Source organism: Arvicanthis niloticus, chromosome 5 (genome assembly GCF_011762505.2).
Source record: "Arvicanthis niloticus isolate mArvNil1 chromosome 5, mArvNil1.pat.X, whole genome shotgun sequence".
NCBI lineage: Eukaryota > Metazoa > Chordata > Mammalia > Rodentia > Muridae > Arvicanthis > Arvicanthis niloticus.
The window spans coordinates 25,360,600-25,383,467 of record NC_047662.1 but is presented as its reverse complement, the minus strand read 5'-3'; the positions used below and the strand labels follow the sequence as shown (position 1 = coordinate 25,383,467).

Below are 22,868 nucleotides of genomic sequence, written 5' to 3'. Positions count from 1 at the left end.
GCTCAAAACCCACATGTGGGAAGGAAGAACTAACTCCTGGGGGTTGTCCTCTGACCTCCGTGTGCAAGCTGTGTACAAAGGACCCAGATGGGTGTTGCAATAATACTGACTCAAAGGGATTCTTAGACCCTTTATCCCTGAGTTAAGGCTGGAAATGACACAGGTAATTGTTGAGAAGCAGTACTCAACTCTTACCTATCATTACATGAGACTACCTGCTAAATTCTTTAAACACCCCATCTAAGTTACTATTAGTGATATCCCACTAGGAAAGTACTGGCAGTAACTTCTACACTAGTAAGTAAATTAAGCCTCAGGTGAAGTAACTTTCCTAAGGTCATACAGAGGAGTAGTGAGAAAAGCCTAGACTATTATTCATTATTTGACTCCAAAATGTATTTAGTACACATTATATTACATTGCCCCTCCTTGTTTTGAGGTGTGTGTCTGTATTGGGTACTGAATCCAGAGCTTATAATAGAGCTACATTTCTATTCCTACACCATCTGAGAACCGCTTATGTTGTCTTGTTTTGCTTTGTTTGTTCCTTCTTTCATTGATTTTGAGAGGCTCTTGCTATGTACCCTGGAATTTGCTATGTACCCCAACATAGCTTAGATCTCTAACAATTATTCTGCTTCTGCTTCCAGAGTACTGGGATTAACTGCTGTGATTCTGATGAAGCCAGGATAACTAGAAGAGTAAGCACGACAGGAGTAGGTGAGGCTGGCAGTCAGGCAAAGCACACAGCCATTCTTAGAGGACTGAGGATGGGAAGTTGGCTGAAAGCCAATGGGACAGAGTGAGAAAAAAAGAGAATCCAACCTGCGCTTTAAAAGGATCTCCCTGGCTTCTGAGTTAAGAACAGTACTTGAGCAATGACAGACATAGAAGACTTGAAATCATCCAGGTAAAACGATGAGATGTGCTCAACTTTGAGTATATAGGTAGTCTCTACGATTTCCTGATGCCCTAATACGGAATGTCAGAGAAAATTGTTATAGCAACACAAAGGCTTTAAGTGTGCCAGGGTGGCCTCAAATTTACAGAGATCTGCCTGCCTTTGCTTCCCAAGTGCTGGGATTAAAGTGTGAGCCACCATGCCTGTCCTAAGGTTGTTGAGTCACTGAATCAAAGTTAAAACTGTACTGGATCAAGAACATAGAATTTTAAAAATTTAACTAATTAATCAACTATCTAATCAGTTAATTAATTATGTGCACACACATGTGTGTGGCACAGGTGCCCATGAGCCACAGATCACGTGCAGCAATCAGAAGAGAACTTGCAGCAGTTCATTTTCTCCTACTATCTGGGTTCTGGGGATGAATTCAAGTTGATAAGCTTGGCATTAATTGCCTTTTCTCACTAAGCCACCTTGTTAGCCCCAAACCCAGATTTTAGTTTGGTTGTAGGTATGGTGGTGCCTGCCTGTAAACCCTGCCGCCCAGGAAGCAGAAGTGGAAAGGTGATGATTTTGAAGCTAGCCTGTCAACATAAGGAGAGCCAGCCAAACACATGCTCTAGATTTTTTATTTTTTTGAGACAGAGTCTCACTATGCAATCCTGGCTGGCCTGGAACTTGCTGTGTAAACCAGAATGGCCTTGAACTCACAGAGATCCACTGGCATCTGCCTCCCAAGTGCTGTGATTAAAACTGTGTGCTATCCTGCCCAGCCTAGTACTCTGGACACTGAAGCTGGATATGACAGTGTATGACTATATAATAAGTAATATTAGAAGGCCGAGGCTGGTCTAAATAGTAAAACCTTATACCACTGAAAAAAGAAGAGGGGAAGAAATGAGGAGGAGGAAGGGGCGATGGTAACATGATTTGGGGGCCAGCAAGATGGCTCAGTGGAGAAAAGCATTTTCAGCAAAAACCTGACAACCTGAGTTCAACTTCTCAAACCTATATAAAAGTGAAAAAGAACTAACTCCACTAAGCTCAACTCTGGCCTCCACATGAGTACCCCGGCACGCGAGCACTCCCCCATGCACACAAATAAATAAAAAGTAAACCTGAGTTTTGGAACCAGAAAATTCATAGATAACCAAAAAACTGAACTAATAAAAATCATACAGCTAGTCAGTGAAACATTGTGCATCTAATATTAGAACCTGAATTTTAGTCCCCAATTTTTAGTTCATTCTAAGGCCATGCTTCATTTTCTGGAAATAAACAAATATAACCCAACTACTCACCTTATCTCACCTTATCTCCCTGGTAACCCAATTCTACCCTTTCCTTCTTCAAAGAAGGAAGCCTACTTACCGTGTGGTAAGATCTGAAGGGTGCTGCCAGTCTGGGTTCTGCATATGAACTTGATCCATCAGGGCATCTAGCTCTCCCAAGGTGCCTAGAATAGAGGACAAGTGCTTAGTAAGCAACTGAATATACTTTGTTCACCTAGATCAAAGCAAAGCACATTCTTCAGGAGAAAAGAAATAGGCACTTGACCTGATAATACCTGCTATGGTTATTGTAATCAACCAGCAAAGAGACTGTAAGCCAGAGGGAAACAAAAATGGCAGAGATCATTCCTTTAACCCTTATCCTATAAGGTATGACAAACTCCACAGGGAACAAAATATGGTGCCTGTCCCTTCGTTCACTTAAGTTAATTAATACAGGAGATAAGTGACTTTGAGTGTGATGAAGAGATCTGCACGTGGCTACTCAGACTGAGGTGTGGGAACTAGGATGGCTAGTCAGGGATCTGAACGGTGCACAGAAATTAGCGAGCTAAATAGGCTGTAGGTGGCTTGTTTAAGAAAAGTAGATGATACAAAGGCTCAAAGACAAAGAACAGTAAAACACACTGAAGGGAAAAGAGTTTAGAAGAGATGGAAACGGCCCTCTTTACCAACAAGATAAACTGTTAAAGAACTCTTTTAGAATCTGACAATGTACCAAACATGTCATATTATCCTAATTTAAAAATCATATAATATTCAGAACAGTCATTCTAACTTATCTTAGATAGTGTTCTTTGCTGTGAAGAGACACCACCAAGGTAACTCCTATAAAAGAAAGCACTTAATTGGGGGCTTGCTTAGTTTTAGCTTAGTCCATGATCAACCTGGCTGGAAGCAGACAGGCATGAGTGCTAGAACAGCTTGTAGCTTTACAAGATCTGCCAGCAGCAAGTAGAGAGAGAGAAGGGGGGGGGGGGAACAGAGAGAGACAGAGACAGAGACAGAGAGACAGAGACAGACATGGACTGTTGAAACCTCAAAATCCACATACTTCCTCCAGCAGGTGACATCCCCAATCCTAAAACAGTTCCACTAACTGGTAGGGGACCAACCATTCTAGCATAAGAGCCCATGGGAGCCTTCTTGTTCAATCTACCATAGAACTGTTCACTGAGATGTATAATAGACTTTGGGTATGGTTAATTTCACTGTGTGGGTTTTTAAATAGTTTTCATTCTTTTTAATAAATTATATTAAAAGTCATATATAGAGATAAATGTTCTAATACCATTTGAAAGATAAAAACTTACAGCTCAAGAAAACGAACTTGTCTTATCTATTTAATAATCTAGAATTTAGGTTGTTATTGTGTGATATCATGCTCTTGTCACAATGTGATAATCTTTTTAAAAAAAAAATTTATGAGCCAGGTGTGTTGGGGCATGTCTTTAATCCCAGCACTCAGGAAGCAAAGGAAGACAGACCTCACTGCGTTCAAAGACAGCCTGATCTACACAGTAAGTTCCATAACAGCCAGGACTACATAGAGAAATGCTATCTCAAAACATAACAAAAACACACAAAAACAATCTGCTTTAGATTCATGTGTATGTATGTATGTGAAATATATGCATGGTCTGGTGTCCATGGAGGTCAGAAGGCATTATTGGCATCCCTGAAGTTGGAGTTACAAATGTTTGTTAGCCACCATGTGAATGTTGGGAACCAAACTTAGGTCCTTTGCAAAAACATTCAAGTCCAAACTGTGACAGGGCAAAGGTTCCTCCATCTTGTCTCAGCTACAGCCACCTTTGGTTTAACCTGAAACTGACTCCGCTTCACTTTCTACACTCCACCCTACCCCTGCCCCATAACCAAGTACCCAATCCTGTTCTAGAAATGCCCCAACAAACAGCATGTTTTGGCTTCTGTTAAACTGCTTACTTGCTTGCTTTCTTCCTTCTGAAGAATGCTCTATGAGAAGTATTTCTCTCCAGATAGTCTCCATCTGGTCTAACACAGACTCTCAATTCAAACGTTAGTTGTGCTCGATGGTTTTGGGTCTCTAGTCTGCAACACTAGCAGCCTCTGAACCATCGTTCCAGCCCTGAAATGCTTGTAATCTTAACACTTGGGAGGCTAAGGTAACGTGGGAACAAGTTAGATTCCATCTCCATGGCTTATAGAATAATTCTGATTTGGCAATAAATATACAGCTTCTGTATCAACAAATTACAGTTATAAGCTTAGGTCAATCAGGACTTCTCTCAGCTGCAGAAGTTGTGAATAAATGTTTACAGACTCTGACATCTGTAAAAATGTCATTTTTTGTCTCAAGACAGAACTTTTGGTCTTTTACTATTAATTTGGGAATAACTTGGAGTTGTTCTAATTTTAACTCTTGTTCTTCCAGTCATCTTCCAAAGACTAAAAAAAAAATGCCCTACATGCCACGGGAGATCTGCAAACCTTTAAGTTGACAAATCAGAAAGGGGGAAATGCAGCCCACTGGAAATGATGGCCATGAAGCCAGCTGTTTGGCAGTTCCAGAAGGCTGGGCCGAATGTTACCATTGCTGTCATTCTGTCTCTTTTAGGTTCTGTTCTCTGCATTCTTGGAAACTTTCTGTATTATGATTTATTTTATGTCTTTTCCTGAGAAAATTATGTCTGAGCCTTTTTAGCAAAGTCCTAAACTTACTAACCCTTCTGCTTTTAGGGAATTAACTTTATCTGTGGAAGCCTTTTTTTGGTTTTTCGAGACAGGGTTACTCTGTGTAGCCCTGGCTGTACTGAAACTCACTCTGTAGACCAGAAATCCACCTGCTTCTGCCTCCCAAGTGGTGGGATTAAAGGCATGCGCCACCACTGCCAGGCTGGAAGCCTTCTTTATGCCCTGGATATTGTGATAAGCATCACGACACTAGAAATTTCTTCATGAGGCCATGACTCCAGAATCTTCTTGGTGTATCCGCCCCTAAGCAAACTCAAACAGTATAACTGGAACAGGGTAACAGGGTAAACTCAGTTAGCTGACAAACTCTGAGTAGTCAGGAGAACTAGCAACAGATCACAGGACGCCTTCTACAATAAAGCTTAGAGCTTTCTGAAAATGTAGTTTAAAGATAGGGAGTTGTACGAGGTATGCCCCGAGAGGAGAAGAACACAGCAATAAAACAAATAGATTAAAATAACCTTTCTAATACTAGAGCTGATGAAAGTGTTTAAGTAAGAGGAATTAGATATCAGGATTTGCCATCCATAAAAAGACTGGCTCAGATTTTTCTATTTGTCTGGAGTGCTTTAACATCGCAACTGCTGCCAGCCTACAAACAGGCTGTCATGTATTAAACATGTTTGCTTTGGCAGAAATATTCTTTAAAATGGAGTTATAGGTCTGATAATAAAAATGAAATCTGTTCTATCTGTACTTGTTGACTGTAATTGAACCTGTAACCCTGGACATGCAATGAAAAATCAAACACATGTCCAGAGACAAAATAATATGATCTGTACTTCTTGGGAAATCATGTCTGCCTTTGTTTGTTTTATGAAATCTGTATAAATAAAGCAGCAGCCTAGTTGCTAGTCAGAACTAAAAGGCTCCCCGACCACCATGCCTGACTCGATCCTCCCTCACTGACTCCTTATCTCTCTCCGGGACCTGTCAGCTGCTGGGGTTAGCCCATAGCAGCCAGGGGTTCAAGGGTACCCTGGGCTACAGAGGCCATACCTCAGAAATAAACAGACAAAAACCCCCAAAAAAAACCAAAAAATAAGAAAGTAAACCAGTAACAACAAAACCCTGAAACTTGGGGCTGGAGAGACTGCTTAGTACTTACTGCTCTTGCAGAGGACCTGAGTTCATCCTCAGTACCCATATGGCTAACAACTGTTTGTAACTCCAGTTCCAGAGGATCCAACATCCTCTTATAGTTTCCACAGTACCAGACATGCATGAGGTACATTGACATATGCAGCCAAGATGCCCATGTACATAAAATAAAAATAAATCTTAAAAGAAAGAGATAAAGGAAGAAAGAAAGAAAGAAAACCTGAAACTTAGACTTATACTACACAAAAACAGAAATAAAAATTATACCCTCGTTAGGAAGCAGTTTACCTTAGACCAGTGGTTCTCAAATCTTAGTATGATTCAATAGAGATCACAAAACACATTGCTGGCAGCTTGTGCACACCAAGGTTCCCGATCGAGTAGCTCTGGGATTTCATATTTTAAGTGATGGTCTACTGCTGGTCTAAGACCTTTCTTTTCCATATCACTTTTAAAAATGTTAGAATGAAAAAAAAAAAAAATCAGGCTAGCCTTAAACTCAGAACTCAGATCCACCTGGCTCTGCCTCTCCAGTACTGGGATTAAAGGTGTATGACACCATCACCCAAATTCATTTTTTTTTTTTTTTTTTAAGAGAAAGAACATGAAGTTAGGTGGGTAGAAGTTGTGAATGCAAAGTGTATGATCAAAATATACTATATGAAAAAAAAACCAAAATTCTTTATATACACATATGTATACACAATTGCTTTTGCATGTTTAACCATTTCCTAGAACAAGGTAATGGACATATATTGAAACTAAGGTAAATCCTGCTCAGTTCGGAGACAGCAAAGAGATTACTAGTGAGCCAGGATCACTACGTTCACTGTTTGTCACAGGGTCTTACTATGTAGCCCCGGCTGACCTGGAATTCCATATGTAGACCAGACTGACCTCATATTCACAAAGATCTGTCTCTCTCTGCCTCCAGAGTGCTGGGGTTAAAAGCGTGTGTTACCACACTATACCTGGATTGGATTAGCTTTTTTAAGATACTATACTGTGTGAAGCTAAGCAACTGAGGCAGACTGTGAGATGCCAGCAGCCATAGGTCCTACAGGTTATCCCATCCCATTTGTTTGAATATACAAAGATGGGTTTTGTCATGGTATGTTCCTTGAACATGGCAGGCTGGTGTTCTCTGGCACCTTGGCAGTATTGGGAGAAAAGATGCAGAGTGGCAGCATTTTGGGGACATTCATGACCATCAGAACAGGCATACAATGCTAATCAAGACAAAAGACTGCCTACTACACATATTTCCTGTGACATCCTGATACTTGTACTATAACAGGATGTTTACAAAATGGGTTGGCAAGATGGCTCAGCAGGTCAAGGCAGTTGCAAACATCCCTGCTAACCTAAGTCTGGTCCTCAGAAAACAAAGGACAGAACCAACTCTAGCCAAGTTGTCCTCTTATTCTCAAGCACGTATTGCTTCTCTCTCTCTCTTCCTTCCCCCGCCCCCATATAAAGACATATGTCAATTTTACTTAAACCAGAACTGTTGAATACAACTATTTTTGTTTAAAAAAAAAAAAGGTCATATATAGCTGTCATAACCACAAGTAATCTCAGTGCTAAGGAGGTAGAGTAGAGGCAGGCAGATCAATAGGGTTCACTGGCCTAGCTTAATTTACAAGCTTCAGGCCAATGAGAAACCTTCAAACAAAAAACTAAGGTGGTGCCAAGCAGTGGTGGCGCATGCCTTTAATCCCAGCACTTGGGAGGCAGAGGCAGGCAGATTTCTGAGTTTGAGGCCAGCCTGGTCTACTGAGTGAGTTCCAGGACAGCCAAGGCTATACTACCGAGAAACTCTGTCTCGAAAAACCAAAAAAAAACAAAAAAACAAAAAAACAAAAAAAAAAAAAAAACAAAAACAAAAACAAAAAACAAACAAACAAAAAAACCCTAAGGTGGCTGCCTCCTGAAGAATGAAACCTGAGGTTGTCTTCTGGGACATACAGATACAGACACAGACACAGACACACCATGAGATGCTTGTCTCATTAATAAGGCAGTGGCTATGACTAATAATTGTTTGAGACAAAGTTTCACCATGTAGCCCTGGCTGTCATGGAACACATTACATAGACCAGGCTGGCCCTGAACTCTGACTGCTTATGCCTCCTAAGTACAGGAATTAAGGGCATGTATCATCATGCCTAGCCTAAGCATTTTTTTAAATATAAATTCTTTATTACTTTCTTTCCTTTACATTTATTGAGGCAGGGTCTCATTGCAGGCCAGGCTTAGAACTATCCCACCCACCTTCCACACAAGCCAGAACTATAGGCATGAACCATTACACTTGATCTACCTTTTAGGGGCAGAAAAAAAATCATTTTGCTTCAAAGATATACTTTTTGGGGTTCTTCAAATACTCCGTTGTAGGGAGCAAGAAATCCTCAGTGAAAGTGTACTGGTGACTTGGTCACAGCCATGTCAAGAGCCAAGGCCTCAGAACCATACATAGACTGGCAACATTCTTCCTGGGGTGAGACTCAGAGAGATGGCAAAGCCTTCCTCTTGTCCAAGTGCCAATGTTGATAGTCTGTACAGAAAATGTCTACTGTAGCTCCTCTCCCCCTGATGTTTATGGCCAGAAGATTACTTCCCCACTGAGATCTCTCTTCCTGGCTCAGTTGTATCCAATAACCTGGACTCTTTATTCACTGTATATAATAAGTATGCTGAGCTTCCAAGGTGCTGCTGCTTCGCAGTGGGGAGCCCAATCCACCTGATCTTGGATTTTTGTGTGCCAGTGTGTGTTTGTTATTGTTTCATGCCCCTGCCTATTTAGGTCAATCCCTGGAGCTGTTCAGAGAATCCCATCAATATATCCTCTCTGCAGGTGATGCTTTTTGTTTTTGCTGGCCTTTGTATAAGAGAGGCCATTAAAGGCATGCACCCAGCACTGGGAGGAAGAGGCAGGCAGATCTCTGAATTCCAAGGCAGCCTGGTATACAGAGTGAGTTTCAGCACAACCAGGACTACACAATGAAACCCGTCTCAAAAAAAAAAAAAAAAAAAGAAGAGAGAGGAGAGATGGAGGGGGAAGAGAGGGAAGGAGGAAGAGGGAAGGAAAAAGGGAGGGAGAGAGACAGACAGATAGACAGAAAGGGGGAATATCCAGTGCCAAAACCTCTTCTACCCAAAGAGTCATGGAGAATGGAGATTTGGACTAGTCCTGGGCTTTGCCTCCTATTTCAGTGTGATATTGGGCACATGTATGGACATAGCACATATATACATAAACTCAATAAATAAATATAATTTAAAAATTTAGAAAAAATATATTGCTAAGGCAGGTGTGGTGACACATGCCTTTAATCCCAGCACTTGGGAGGCAGAGCTCTGTGAGTTTCAGTCTATGTGTTTCAGAATAGCCAGGGTATATAAGACTCAAGGATCTGAACCATGACCCCTACCATTTTTTTGTAAGACACTACAATGCCCAGCTGGGAAGCTAATGTAGAAGAATCATCTGAACGCAGATGTTTTAGGCTTGCCTTAGAAACACTGCATAAACTGTTAAAAAAAAAATCAAGGTCCGGAATTGTTATGTAATTTGTCTAAGGTCGTACACCTAGTGACAGACACAGAGTTTCAACAAAGCTGCATTATCAAAGCTGAGTCTCCTTGAAAGCAGGAATCCAATGATAGGATATCTTACACATCCAGGCTGTACCTTAATACAGGTAAGACTGGGTAAAGAGGGTTCAAGCAGGAATCCGATGATAGTATATCTTACACATCCAGGGTGTACCTTAATACAGGAAATACTGGGTAAAGAGGGTGTAACAATTTTGTTTCTGTCAATGCAACAAGAAATGTTTTTCTTTTTGTTCTTTTGTAGGTTTTTGTTTGTTTTGTTTTCTCCCTGAGACAGTTCCTCTGTATAGCCCTGACTGTCCTGAAACTCATTCTGTATACCAGGCTGGTTTCAAATTCAGAGATCCATCTACCTCTGCCTGCTTCTATCTCCTGGGTTAAAGGTGTGTGCCACCACACTCTGCAAAATGCTAATTTTTAGATGTTGTGGCACATGCCTTTAATCCCAACACTCAAGAGATGGATATCTGCAATAGAGATGCAGATAGGCCAATCTTGTTTACAGAGCAAGTTCCAGGACAGCCAGAGCTATACAGGGAAACTCTGCCTCATAAAACCAAATAAATAACACAAATAGAAAGATAGAACAAACTTGTTTCTAAGAGTGATTTTTATTAAGAAGGTTTACTAGTCTGGAGATGATGGTGGCCAACACTCACCAAGCATACATGTACCAGGTTCTGTTTTATAGACATCCCTGAAATTCTAACAATTGCTAAGAACAATTTGTCTTTTTCTTGAGAAAACTGAAGTTTGGAGAAGATACTTAACCACCATCTAATATCTTGACTGGTAAGCCAGATTCAAATTCAGGTGAGGCCAGTAACCCAAAACCTCATTTTAGTTCTTAGCTCCAACCTCTTCTTCCTCCAAATTTAGAGATGCTAACAAGAACTGGAACATTTAAATGTTCTCTTCTCTTCATAGTCTCTAACAGATGGGTTTTCTTGGACCAACAATCAGTATCATGATTTTATTTTTAGGTTGTAGCTAAAAGGTAGTAAAGACTGTCCTTTGTTCTGTGGCTAAATGAATTTCATCTAACAAAATTTGTAGGGGGGAAAAAACCCTTACACTTCAGTAATTCAATTACTAATATAAACCTTAACTTATAAATATGAAATTGGTGTTGGGGAAAATTCCATTTAATAAGTGACTTTAATAATTTGAGAAGTGGTGCTTCGAAGATGGCTTGGGTTAAGAGCACTGGCTGTTCCTGCAGAGGACGTGGGTTCCATTCTCAGCACCCACAGCAGCTCAGTCATCTGTGACTGCAGTTCCAGAGGATCGAATGCCCTCTTCTGGCCTCTTGCTAACATCAAGCACACACATAGTGCACATGCATACATTTAGATAAAACACTCACACACATAAGTAAATTTTATCAGAAGTAAAGAGAACAGATATGAATACTTGTATTCCAAATTCTGACAAGTTTTATAGTTCACCTTATTTTGTACAGTAAAAAAGCAAAGAATAAAATCTATCATCTGGCTAGTAACTAGAACATATCCTAACACTAACAGGTTATTAACTGGATCAGTTTATTATTGTCCTTAGGAATGTGAGGTTCGGTAGTAACAAAGTACAGGAATAGATAACTATAACACACAGATAGGTGGGGTTCTAGAAGAGAACAATCAATTTAGATAGTTAACAGAGCAGCAGAAGCACTCTTTGGTGACATAAGAGTAAAGAAAACCTCAATAGAAAAAACAATGTCCTATTTTTAGGGTGTCTTTAAATTTAAAGGCAAGAAGCCTGGCTCTATGGTTGATTCTTTGTTCTCTATGAAACCTATTTTTATGATTAAGAATCTCCTCTCCCCAAACCTAAGAAATTCTCTTGTATATCCATGAGGCCAAAAGATAATACTGGGTGACTTTCCTTTTCTTGAGTCAAAATCTCTCACTGAATCTAGAGCTCTCCAATTGGCCAAACTGGCCAGTGAGCCTCTAGGATCTTCCTGTCTCTGTCTCTGTGCTAAGACCTGTATGTACAAATATGCACAAAACATAAATAATAAAAACATAAATAATTATAAGACTACTTTTCTAATTTAATTGACCAATTATTAAGTGAAAAAAAAATCACAAGAAAATTAGAAAGTATCTTTAGGGACTGCACTTATGGCTTGATGATACAGTCAATGCTTGTCAATGCTTAGAACATGGGAGACCCTGAGGTTCAATCCTCAGTACAGACACAGCCAGCCAGGCCAGCCAGACACACACACACACACACACACACACACACACACACTGGTGGGGTGGGGAGTGAGGATTGATTTTAACCTTTTAATTAAATGAAAAGGGATCATAAGAAGTTAAGGGTTTTGCCAGCATGGCGGCACACACTTTAATCCCAGCACTTGGAAGGCAGAGACAGGTGGATCTCTAGGAGCTTGATGCTAGCCTAATCTGTATAGAGAGTTCCAGATTAGCCAAGGCCAAATTGAGACCCTACCTCAAAACAAACAAACAAACAAACTCACAAAAATAAAAAAGATTTGAGGGGCTGGAGACATGGCTCAGCAGTTAGCCCTGGCTGTTCTTCCAGAGAATCCAGGTTCATTCCCAGCACCCACATGGCAGCTCAAAACTGTCTGTAACCCTAGTTCTAGTGGATCCTACACTCTCATACAGACATACATACAGGCAAAACACTAATGCACATGAAATAAAAATAAATAAATTTTAAAAGATTTTACCTAAGTAGTACTTAAAGGAAAAACTGTAACTTTAAGTGTTTAGAGAAAATAGATTTTAAGTTAATGATCTAAGCCCTTATACTAAAGAACTAGAAAACAAGAAAAATAAACCCAAAGCATGGAAAAAAAGAAAAGATCAGCAATTAGAGACACTTGTCACCAAGCCTAATGACCCCAAAGTTCAATCCTGGGACTCACATAGGAGAAGAAGAAAACTGACTCCAACAAGTCATCTTCTGAGCACACACATGCTGCAGCACATGCATGCATATGTACTGCACACACACACACACACACACACACACACACACACACACACCAACTTTTTAGAAGTATGAAAATAAAACCTTATTTGTGGGGGAAAATATCAGTAAGTTTGATAAATTCCTAGATATACTGTTCAAGAAAGCAAAACAAGAAAAACACAGCTCCCCTCACAGATCACCCAATTAGGTCTGAAACTAAGCAACTCTATATACCCTGAAACAATAAGAATAATAATAGAGAATATTACAAATAGTTTTACTTTAATAGCCCAGGTTATCCTGAAACTTGCTTTGTAGACAAGGTTGGCCTTGAACTCAGAGAGGTCTGCCAGCCTTTGCCTCCCAAGAGCTTGGATTAAAACAGTATGCCAATACTGCCCAGCTAAAAATCCTTTTAAAAACTCTGTAGGATGGCTCAACAAATAAAGGTGCCTGATGTTTAAGTCTGATAACTCAAGTTCAAGTCCTGGAACCCACAGAAAGGTGGAAGAGAACCTGACTCTACAAGCATGCCATGTCAAGCAATCCATCGAATATCTGACTGTCTTGTCTTGTCTGTCTCTGTCTCTCTCTCTCTCATATACATACAATTTTAACAAACTTTTAAAAAAAGAGTTAGCAAACTGAGTAAAGGTGACTTAAGACTGAGAAAGCTTAGGCAAGATGGCCTAACACAATAGAGGCTAGCATGGGATATACAAGCCCTTGAATTCAGTCTCGAGAATCACAAAACTCAATATATCAATCAACGAAAAGAATACAGAATGAAAGAAAAATACTATTAGGGCATTTGTAAATTTGTAAATGCGATATATAAATACAGAAAATACATTTAACAATATTTGTTACTTACTCATGATAAAAATGATCACATAATCAGAAGGAAAGTTTCCTAACCTGATAAGAGCATCTTTAATAAACCTACATCACATTTAATGTGCTCAGGACCACAGGCTATACAGTAAGGCAAGAAAAATAAAAGGCTTATAAATTGGAAAGAAATCAACTATCTTTATTTACAGATATGGAACAAATTCTAAAATATCTATTAAGTTCATAAAACTAACATGAAAATTCAGCATAATTTATATAATATAGTCATACAGTCAAAATATAAAATCAGTATTTCTATATTCTAGAAATAACCATCTAAATAATAAGTAAAATATCATTTAATACAGCATAAAAAAGCATTAAATACTTATGAATGAACTTAACAAAATATGTACAAGACCTGTAATAATAAAAGTGAAAACATTGTTAAGAGAATTTTTAAAATACATTAATAAATAAAAAAAGACGTTGCAGATGTTCATAGATGAAAGCAGAGGAGGATCAGCAGTTCAGGTCATTCCCAAATATATGATGAGTTCAAGGCCAGCCTGGGTTATAGGAAAGCCTGTCTCAAAAACAAACAAACAAACAAACAAACAAACAAACAAATACCCATAACAACTACAATAAAGTACTATCTGTAAAAGAAAGCTCCAGGACATCCAAGGCTACACAGGCAAATCCTGTCTTGAAACACACACACACCAGACTATTTGTAAATAAATAATTATCAATCCAATAATAGTAGATAAAGATATTTGGGAATATGCATAAAACCAGGAATAAAAGATAGGTTAACATTGAAAAATCAACTATAACTCTATATTAGTAGAAATAACTACTATACGATCATTTCAGTAGACACATTTAAAATATTTAAAAATATCCATTTCCAATGAAATACTTGACAATCTCATTTCCAATGAAACTTCCAAACTATAACTGAAGGACCATCTTCAAATTAATAAAGTATACTCAAGAGAAATCTATAGAAAACACTATTATAACTGGTAAAAGTTTCAATGTATTCCTCTAATACTAAAAGCAAAGATTTCATTACTTGTATTAAATGTTGCATTTAGATGCAATATGGTGAAAAGGCAAATAAAAAACAAATAAAAGCATATTTGCTAACAACATAGTTATCTGTGTAGACCTGATAATAGCCCAGGCATGGTGACATAGGCCTTTAAATTCCAGCACTCCAGAGGCATAGACAGGCAGATCTCTGTAAACCTGTTTTACATAGTTCCAGATTATAGTAAGACTGTCTCAAAACAAACAAACAAACAAACAAACAAAAAACAAGTGATGACGGGTAGAGAAGTGGACCCAAGTTTGAATCTCCAGCAGCCAAGCTAGGATCAGGTAGGTAGCCCACACCTTTAATCCCAGCATCTGGAGACAGAGGCAGGCAGAGCTCTGAGTTCAAGCCTAGTCTACATATAGCAGCAATCCAGGATAGCCAGCACTACAAAGAGAAACCCTGTCCTGAAAAATAAAACAAAGCGTGTGTGACCACACGTCTACAAACTCCAGAGCTAGAGGCAGGGGCCGATGGATCTAGGATCTTGAGAGATTATTTAGCCTGCCTAACCTAACCCAGGGGCTTGAGGTTTGATGAAGAGACCCAGTTCTCAAGGAAGTACGGCAGTATATGAAGAGTATCATATTAGTCTTCCTCTGGCCTCTGTACAGGTATACACATACACACACAAAGAAAGAAGGGAGGGGAAAAAGGAAAAAAGATTCTTTCGTTATTATTATTTTTGAGACAGGGTCTTTCTACATAGCCCTGGCTGTCCTGGAACTTGTTATGTAGACCAGGCTGCCCCAATTTTCAGAGATCCACCTGCCATTGCCTCCCATGTGCTGGGATTACAAGTGTGTGCTACCACATCCAACTCCTTGATGAAATCTACTTACAAACCTAATAAGCAAGTTCTAATTAATATATAAGAATCAACTGAATTTGTATATACTATCATAGGACAAGTACTTATTTGTGTGTGTATAGGAGGTGCTTTTCTCTCTTTGAGACAGGGTCTTATGTAAATCAGGCTGGTCTCAAACCCCTTATCTTCCTGCTTCAACCTCCTGAATGCTGAGATTACACTTATGTGCTACCATACCTAGAAAGACACTCAAATTCTAAAATATATCTTTGACAAGAGCATTACATATGAAATACTAAGGGATACCAAAGATGTGCAAGGGAGTACATCAAAAGCTATACAACAGCTATATACAGAGGTTCAAGCCTGTGGACTAACACTCAGAATGTAAAACAGGAGGATAAGCAGTTTAAGGCCAGTCTGGGTACAGAACAGCTTGAAGACACTGAAGGTTACAAAACACTGCTGAAAGAAATTAAAGATTGAATAATTAAGGCTCATTCTTAATAATAAGGATCAATCAAGATACTCATTCTTGCTAAATTTTACCCAATTTCTAGAAATTCAATGCAATTTTAATAAAAGTCCAAGCAGGCTTTTTAAATAAATTGATAGGCTGATTCTAAAATTTATCTATTGGAGGGCAGAAATGATGGCTCAGTGGTTAAGAGCACTGGTTGCTCTTCCAGAGGACCTGGGTTTAATTTCCAACACCCCCATGGCAGCTCACAACCATCCTGTAACTCCGGTTTCAGGCGATGCAATGCCCTCATCTGACTCTAAGGATACATGTACACAGTCATGCCTTCAGGCAAAATAACCCTACACATAATAAAATAAAAATTAAATAACATTTATGCATCAACAGAAAGAAAATATATAATAGCTGAAATAACTGCAAAATAAAATTAATGGAACATATTAGATTTTTTTTCTCTATAGGCTTAGGTTAATTGATTTTTAACAACGAAACAAAGGTAACTTAGTCAAAAATGAGTTGTTCTCATAATAGTAAAGAAACAACTAAAATTCAGGCCAACAAACTGGCTCCGAGATAAGGTGCTGCCTACCAAGCCGATGACCTGAAGTTGCTCTCTGATACCCTCATGGGGAGAGGAGAGAACTGACTCTACATGTTCTCATGCTGTGGCTTGTAAATACTCAGACAGAAAATCAAATGTCATTTTTAAAAATTAATACAAAAAAGAAAAAAGCAACAAAACCACTTTGACTAATGTCTTTTACTATGTACAAAATAATTTCAGGATGGGTAATAGATCTAACTCGCATTGCTAAGACAAGGCAGTAATTCTGACTTTGAGTTAGACAAAAGATTCTTAGCACACGAAAATATATAATTCATAAAATAAAAGAATCAATGACAAAAATCAGATTAATGATACGGAGATTCTTCAAAACATATGAAAATAAAACTACCACTTGATCTACTTTTAGATATGTATCACAAAGAATTGAACTAAGCATGGTGGCTCATATTTGCAATCTTAGCTTTCAGGAAGCTAAGGTTAGGAGAATAACCACAAATTTAAAGCTGGCCTGGGCTATACAATGAGTTTCAAGCCAGCCTGAACTACAAAGTGAGACCCCATCTTAAAACAAACAACAGACTACAAAACCAAGCAACCACAAACTCTCCAAAGGACATACTTACAGACCTATGCTCACAGCAGCACTATTCACAACAACCAGGCCAACTAGCTGTACACATACATATACAGGAAGAGGTTAAGACGAGTACTTGTCACACGCCATAATATGAGTGAGTCTTGAACACATTAAGTGAAGTAAGTCACTCCTAAGAAAACGAAGCTTGTATATTTTCATCAATATGAAGTATCTACAGTAGTCAAATTTATAATATCTGAAAATAGAATGATACTGACCAAGGACTGGGGTATGCAGAGAAAGGAGCTGCTTATTGACAGGCACAGAGTTTCAGATTTATGAGAAATTCTGGAGACTGACATGACTGACTACCTGACTTCCATGATACTTACAAATGGGTTAATAAAGTAAGTGTTGTGCTTTTGAGCAGCAATTAAACAATAAAAAAACAGATTAATGCTGGTATGAGTAGGATTCAGCTTGAAGGAGCTCCAGATGGTCAAACTTGAGATCAAACTGACCATCAGAAAGACTAAGAATGGGAATTAGAAAGACAGCTCTGCAGTTAAGAGCAATTGCTACTTCTTGTAGAGTACCTGGGTTTAATCCCCTGCACCCATATAGCTGTTCACAACCATCTGTAACTGCAGTTCCATGGGATCCAACACCCTCTTCTGGCTTCCATGGGTACCAGACATACACACACAATGCACAATCATACATGCAAGCAAAGCACTCACACACATAATTTTTTCTTAAAGAATAGGAACTATAAACATAACTTTAAATATCCATGAGGGCTGGAATATAGGTCACTGGGAGAACATGTAGGTGGATATGATCAAAATACATTGCATACATGTATAAAACTATCAATAAATACATATTCTAAAATAGAAAGACTAAAGATTATATAGAGAGAGGTGAGGGGTAGAAACACCTGTGTCCTGCTATAACAGCTAATTCAGAGGAAAATCATTAATGAATGTTCAAACCATTAGGCAAAGTTAGTTGTAGGGGAATAGGATATTCATATGATACTAAGGGATCATACCATAAACAACAGTAATTAGAGGGTAAAAATGTACCTTATAATGGAAAGCCTACTAACACCTTAACAAACTCAGTAACATTAGTTCAATAGCCTGTTTCTAAGTGTCAAGGTACATAGAGTACAAAGGCACCTAACAGCCCTCTCAACTAGCTCTACCCAGAATGCTTAATCTGAATCTAATCCTGCTTCTAGTTTACAGAAATATAGAAAATGAAAACCAAACTAAATGTCACTAGAAGTGATCAGACAACACTCAGAATGTGGACAAAAAAGAGTCTGAGACGATAACTGAAGATGGGAACCTTCATCAGATTCTGCCACATGTTGCCTAGGAATAGTGGGAACAATTTCAGAAACTGGAACATGGACTAGACATTAGATGATCTTAAGAAGTAATATTTAGCTAGGTGAGGTATCATACACCTTTAACCCAGTGCTTGGGAGGCAGAGGTAGTTGGATCTCACAACCTTGTCTATAGAGTTTCAGGACAGATAAGGCTACACACAGAGAAACCCTATCTAGAAAAAACAAACAAAAAGTAATAGTTAAGCCAGTCAGTGGTGATGGTGCGTGCCTTTAATCCCAGTACTCAGGAGGCAGAAGCAGTTGATCTATGTGAGTTCCAGGACAACTAGGGCTGCACAGAGAAAGCCTGTCTCAAAAAAACATAAATAAATAATCAGTGATTATAAAAATTTAACCTTACTAATTAAAAATATTAAATTTACCTATCAATATCGATGAAAATAAAAATTCAGTGTTTTGATCAGGATGACTAATAACATACAACAAGAGTTTTTAAAATGTTTATATACTTTACCTAGTAATTCCACTTCTAGGCATTCATCCTATAGAAATAAGAGTTGTACAAAACATTTATTGACCAGAATTTCTACTACAGCATACTAATGAAAACAGATACAACCTAATTATTCAAGACAGACTACTTTGTAATTACTACAGAATTTATTTTGGTGTTTTGAGACAGGATCTCATGTAATACAGATTGCCCTCAAACAACATTTTCTTTTTTAATTTATACTTATGTATTTAAGGGGGAGGGCCAGCACTCAAACACAGAAGTCTAGCTCTCTTCTCTCACCTTGGGATTCTGTCATCAAGTTTGACTGAAGGCCTTTCTCACTGAGCTACTACTTCACTGATCCCAAATGTAGTTCAGGCTGGTCTCAAGTTTCTCTTTTTTTTTTTTTTTTTTGGTTTTTCGAGACAGGGTTTCTCTGTGTAGTCCTGGCTGTCCTGGAACTCACTCTGTAGACCAGGCTGGCCTTGAACTCAGAAATCCGCCTGCCTCTGCCTCCCAAGTGCTGGAATTAAAGGCATGCGCCACCACCGCCCGGCTGGTCTCAAGTTTCTAATTACTAACTTCTTTTTTTTTTTTTTTAAAGGTTTATTTATTTATTTCATGTATATGAGTACACTGTAGCTGTCTTCAGACACACCAGAAGAGGACATTGGACCCCATTATAGATGGTTGTGAGCCACCATGTGGGTGCTGGGAATTGAACTCAGGGCCTATAGAAAGAGCAGTCAGTGCTCTTGACTGCTGAGCCATCTCTCCAGTCCTAATTACTAACTTCTAAGCACTAAGATTATAGGTGTATTACAGGAGAAGCTTAAAAAAAAAAAAAAAATTTTTTTTTTTTTTTGCTGTATTTGGAGCTAGGATCTTTCATCCTGTAGTCCAGGCTCCTGAATGCTCGATTACAGGCATGTGCCACCACCCCCTCTTAACTATATATTTTCATTTGTTTACTCACTTATTTTACTTATTCTTTAAAAGTTTATTTGTTTTTATCTTATGTGTTTGCTTACATCAATGGTTCTCAACCTGTGGGTTTTGACCTCTTCGGGGTTGAGTAACCTTTTCACAGTGGTCACCTAAGTACATTGTAAAACATAGACATCTACATTATGATTCTTAACAGTAGCAAAATTATAGTTAAAGTTAAGTTATAATTAAGTGCAGTGAAAATTTTAAGGTTGGAGGGTCATTACAACATGAGGCACTGTGTTAAAGAGTCATAGTATTTGGAAGGTTTAGAACCAGTGGTCTTCCTGTACACATGTGGAGGTCCTTGAGTTCTCTTCTTCCATTTTGATTTGATTCTGGGGACTTGACTCAACCAGGCTAAAGCAGCAAGCACTCATACTTGATGAGCTATCTAGTTGGCCCTTGACTAAAATTCTTAATGTATAGCTAAGTGGTGATGGTGCACATCTTTAATCCCAACACTTGGGAGGCAGAGAAAGGCAGACCTCTGAGTTCAAGGCCAGTTTGGTCTATAGAGCAAGTTCCAGGTCAGCCAGGCTACACACTGAAACCATCTGGGGGAGGAGTGAAGCAATTTACAAACTAACATACTCCCTTTATAGGCTCTACTGTATAGGACACACTGTATCAAAATGTTAATTTTGATATTTCTAGGTGGTAGAGTAGATTAAGAAATTGAGAGGATTGCTGTGAGTTCAAGGCTTACTAGTTTAGGAAACACTATGAAACCAGCACCCACATGGCAACTCACTGTAACTCCAGAAACTGACACCCTCACATAGACATACAGGTAGGCAAAGCACCAATGGACATAAAACTAATTTTTTAAAAAAGAAACAAATAAGCAAACAAGAAAAGGAAAAATGAAGACTACACACTTCCCTCATTTGCCATATGGAATACAAAAAAAAATCTCAAAACTTGAGTAGCTGGGTATGGTAGTGTGAATGAGAATGACCCCATAGTTCGAATGCTTGATCCCCAGTTAGTGGAACTGTTTGGGAAGAACTAGGAGGTGTGGCCTTGTTGGAGAAGGTATGATACTGTGGATGTGCTTTGAGTTTTCAAAAGTACCATGCTCCCCACCCTCGCCTGGTGTCTGTTTCTTTCTTTCTGCCTCTGTCTCTGTTGTCTGTGGATAAGGATGTAAAGCTCTCAGCTATTGCTCTAGTGCTATGCCTATTTGCTTCATAACATGATCATGGACTAACCCTGTGAAACTATAAGCAACCCCCTCTTAAATGTTGTCTTTCTTTAATAAAAGTTTCTTTGATCATGGTGTCTTTTCACAGCGACAAAAAGTAGCTAAGACACTGAGGGTATAGCTCAGCTGGAAGAACTTGGTGAACACAAAGGAAGCACTGAACTCTATCCCTAGCACTCATGAACTTGGTGTGGTGTATGTATACCTGCAATTCCAGCACTCAGAAGGTAAAGGCAGATAGTTAAGAAATTCCTTCATCCTCTCACTTAGGAGGCAAAAACAGGAGTATCTTGTGAGTTCAAGGCCAGCATGTTCTACACACCAAATTCTAGGCCAGCCAGAGATAGCCAGTGAGAATCTTGTCTTAAAAAAAGGCTCTGCCTCAGCTACATAGTGGTAAAAGGCCAGGCTTATATAAATGAAACTATCTTGAAGAATCTCCCGCCAGGTGGTGGTGGCGCACGCCTTTAATCCCAGCACTTGGGAGGCAGAGGCAGGCGGATTTCTCAGTTCGAGGCCAGCCTGGTCTACAGAGTGAGTTCCAGGTCAGCCAAGGCTACACAGAGAAACCCTGTCTCGGAAAAACCAAAAAAAAAAAAAAAAAAAAAAAAAAAAAAAAAAAAAAAAAAAAAAAAAGAATCTCCCAAAACCTTAAGATTGTGCATACGTACTACTGTACATGGAAAGTGGCACAAAAAACATAGTACTGGGCTAGGAAGATGGTTTACTGGTAAAGTGCCTGTGCACAAGCACAAAGACCTGAATGTGGATTCGTAACACTGATGTAAAAAACTGGACAGAACAGTAAATGTCTGTAAGTCCAGTAGTAGTGAGAAAGCAGTAAGTGGATCCTAAGGGTTTGCTAGCTAGCCAGTCGGTCTAGCTAATATGGCTGTCAACTCCATGTTCAGTGTAAGAGCCTGGAAAAGTAAAGTGCAGACATTGGATTATTAATTCCAGGCCCATAAACACACACACACAGAGGAAGAGGGGAGGTAGGTATGAAGGGCTAATGAAATGGCTCACTGAGTAAAAGCACTTAATCATTATTTATATAACAATTTATATGTATTTACATGTATATATAACATATATCACATGTGTGTATGTGTGTGTGTGTGTAGATATATGTGTGTGTATTTATATTCAAGCCCTGGAACCTACATAAAGGTGGAAGGAAAGAATTAACTCCACAAAGCTTTCAGTTACATGCCAGACACATGCACGCCATGGTATATACATCCACACAATAATAATAAATATAACTTAAAAGAAATAACAATAAACAATACTAAATTACTGAAAGAAAGACAAAAATGTCAGAGATACAAGAAATCTTTAGAATAACTAGACAGGAAAATGTTAATAGATGTCAAAAAGAATTTCTATAAGTCAATTTTTAAAAATCTCACTATAGAATGTTTCTGATGTATGCAAAAGTAAAAACCAAACAAAACCATAATATACACCTATGTATTCATCATTCAGCTTCATTTACCAACATTTTTGTCAAAGCTGTTTCATTTTATTTTACAAGATTTTTGTTTTATGTCATTTGTTGAGGCTTAAAACATATCTCACTATTTTACCTAAAAAACTCTATAATGAGCCAGGCATGGTGGCACATGCCTTTAATCCCAGCACTTGGGAGACAGAAGCAGGAGGATTTCTAAGATTGAGGGCATCCTGGTTACATAGCAGTTGCAGAACAGCTAGGACTACAAAGAAGAACCTGTCTCTAAAACACTTAAAAATACTTCACTATGAAGAGTGAACTTTCTCTCTTAGAGATTTTTTTGGTTTTGTTTTACTTTTTGAGTGTTCACTGAACATAT

At 38.7% G+C, this 22,868-nt stretch overlaps 1 protein-coding gene across 14 annotated transcripts in view; it reads right to left on the bottom strand.

Annotated features, from left to right (window-relative positions):
• Window positions 1–22,868, bottom strand: part of S100pbp (S100P binding protein) — a 44,494-nt gene that overhangs the window by 7,520 nt on the left and 14,106 nt on the right. For 11 of the 14 annotated variants that reach the window (XM_034502263.2, XM_034502269.2, XM_076934155.1 and 8 more), the window contains one exon: window positions 2,276–2,360. In XM_034502263.2, the coding sequence (XP_034358154.1) occupies window positions 2,276–2,360 (85 nt within the window). Of the gene's footprint in view, window positions 1–2,275; window positions 2,361–18,857; window positions 18,886–22,868 lie in introns of those variants that run through there. The other 3 variants (XR_013110444.1, XM_076934156.1, XM_076934152.1) reach the window with 2 other exon arrangements.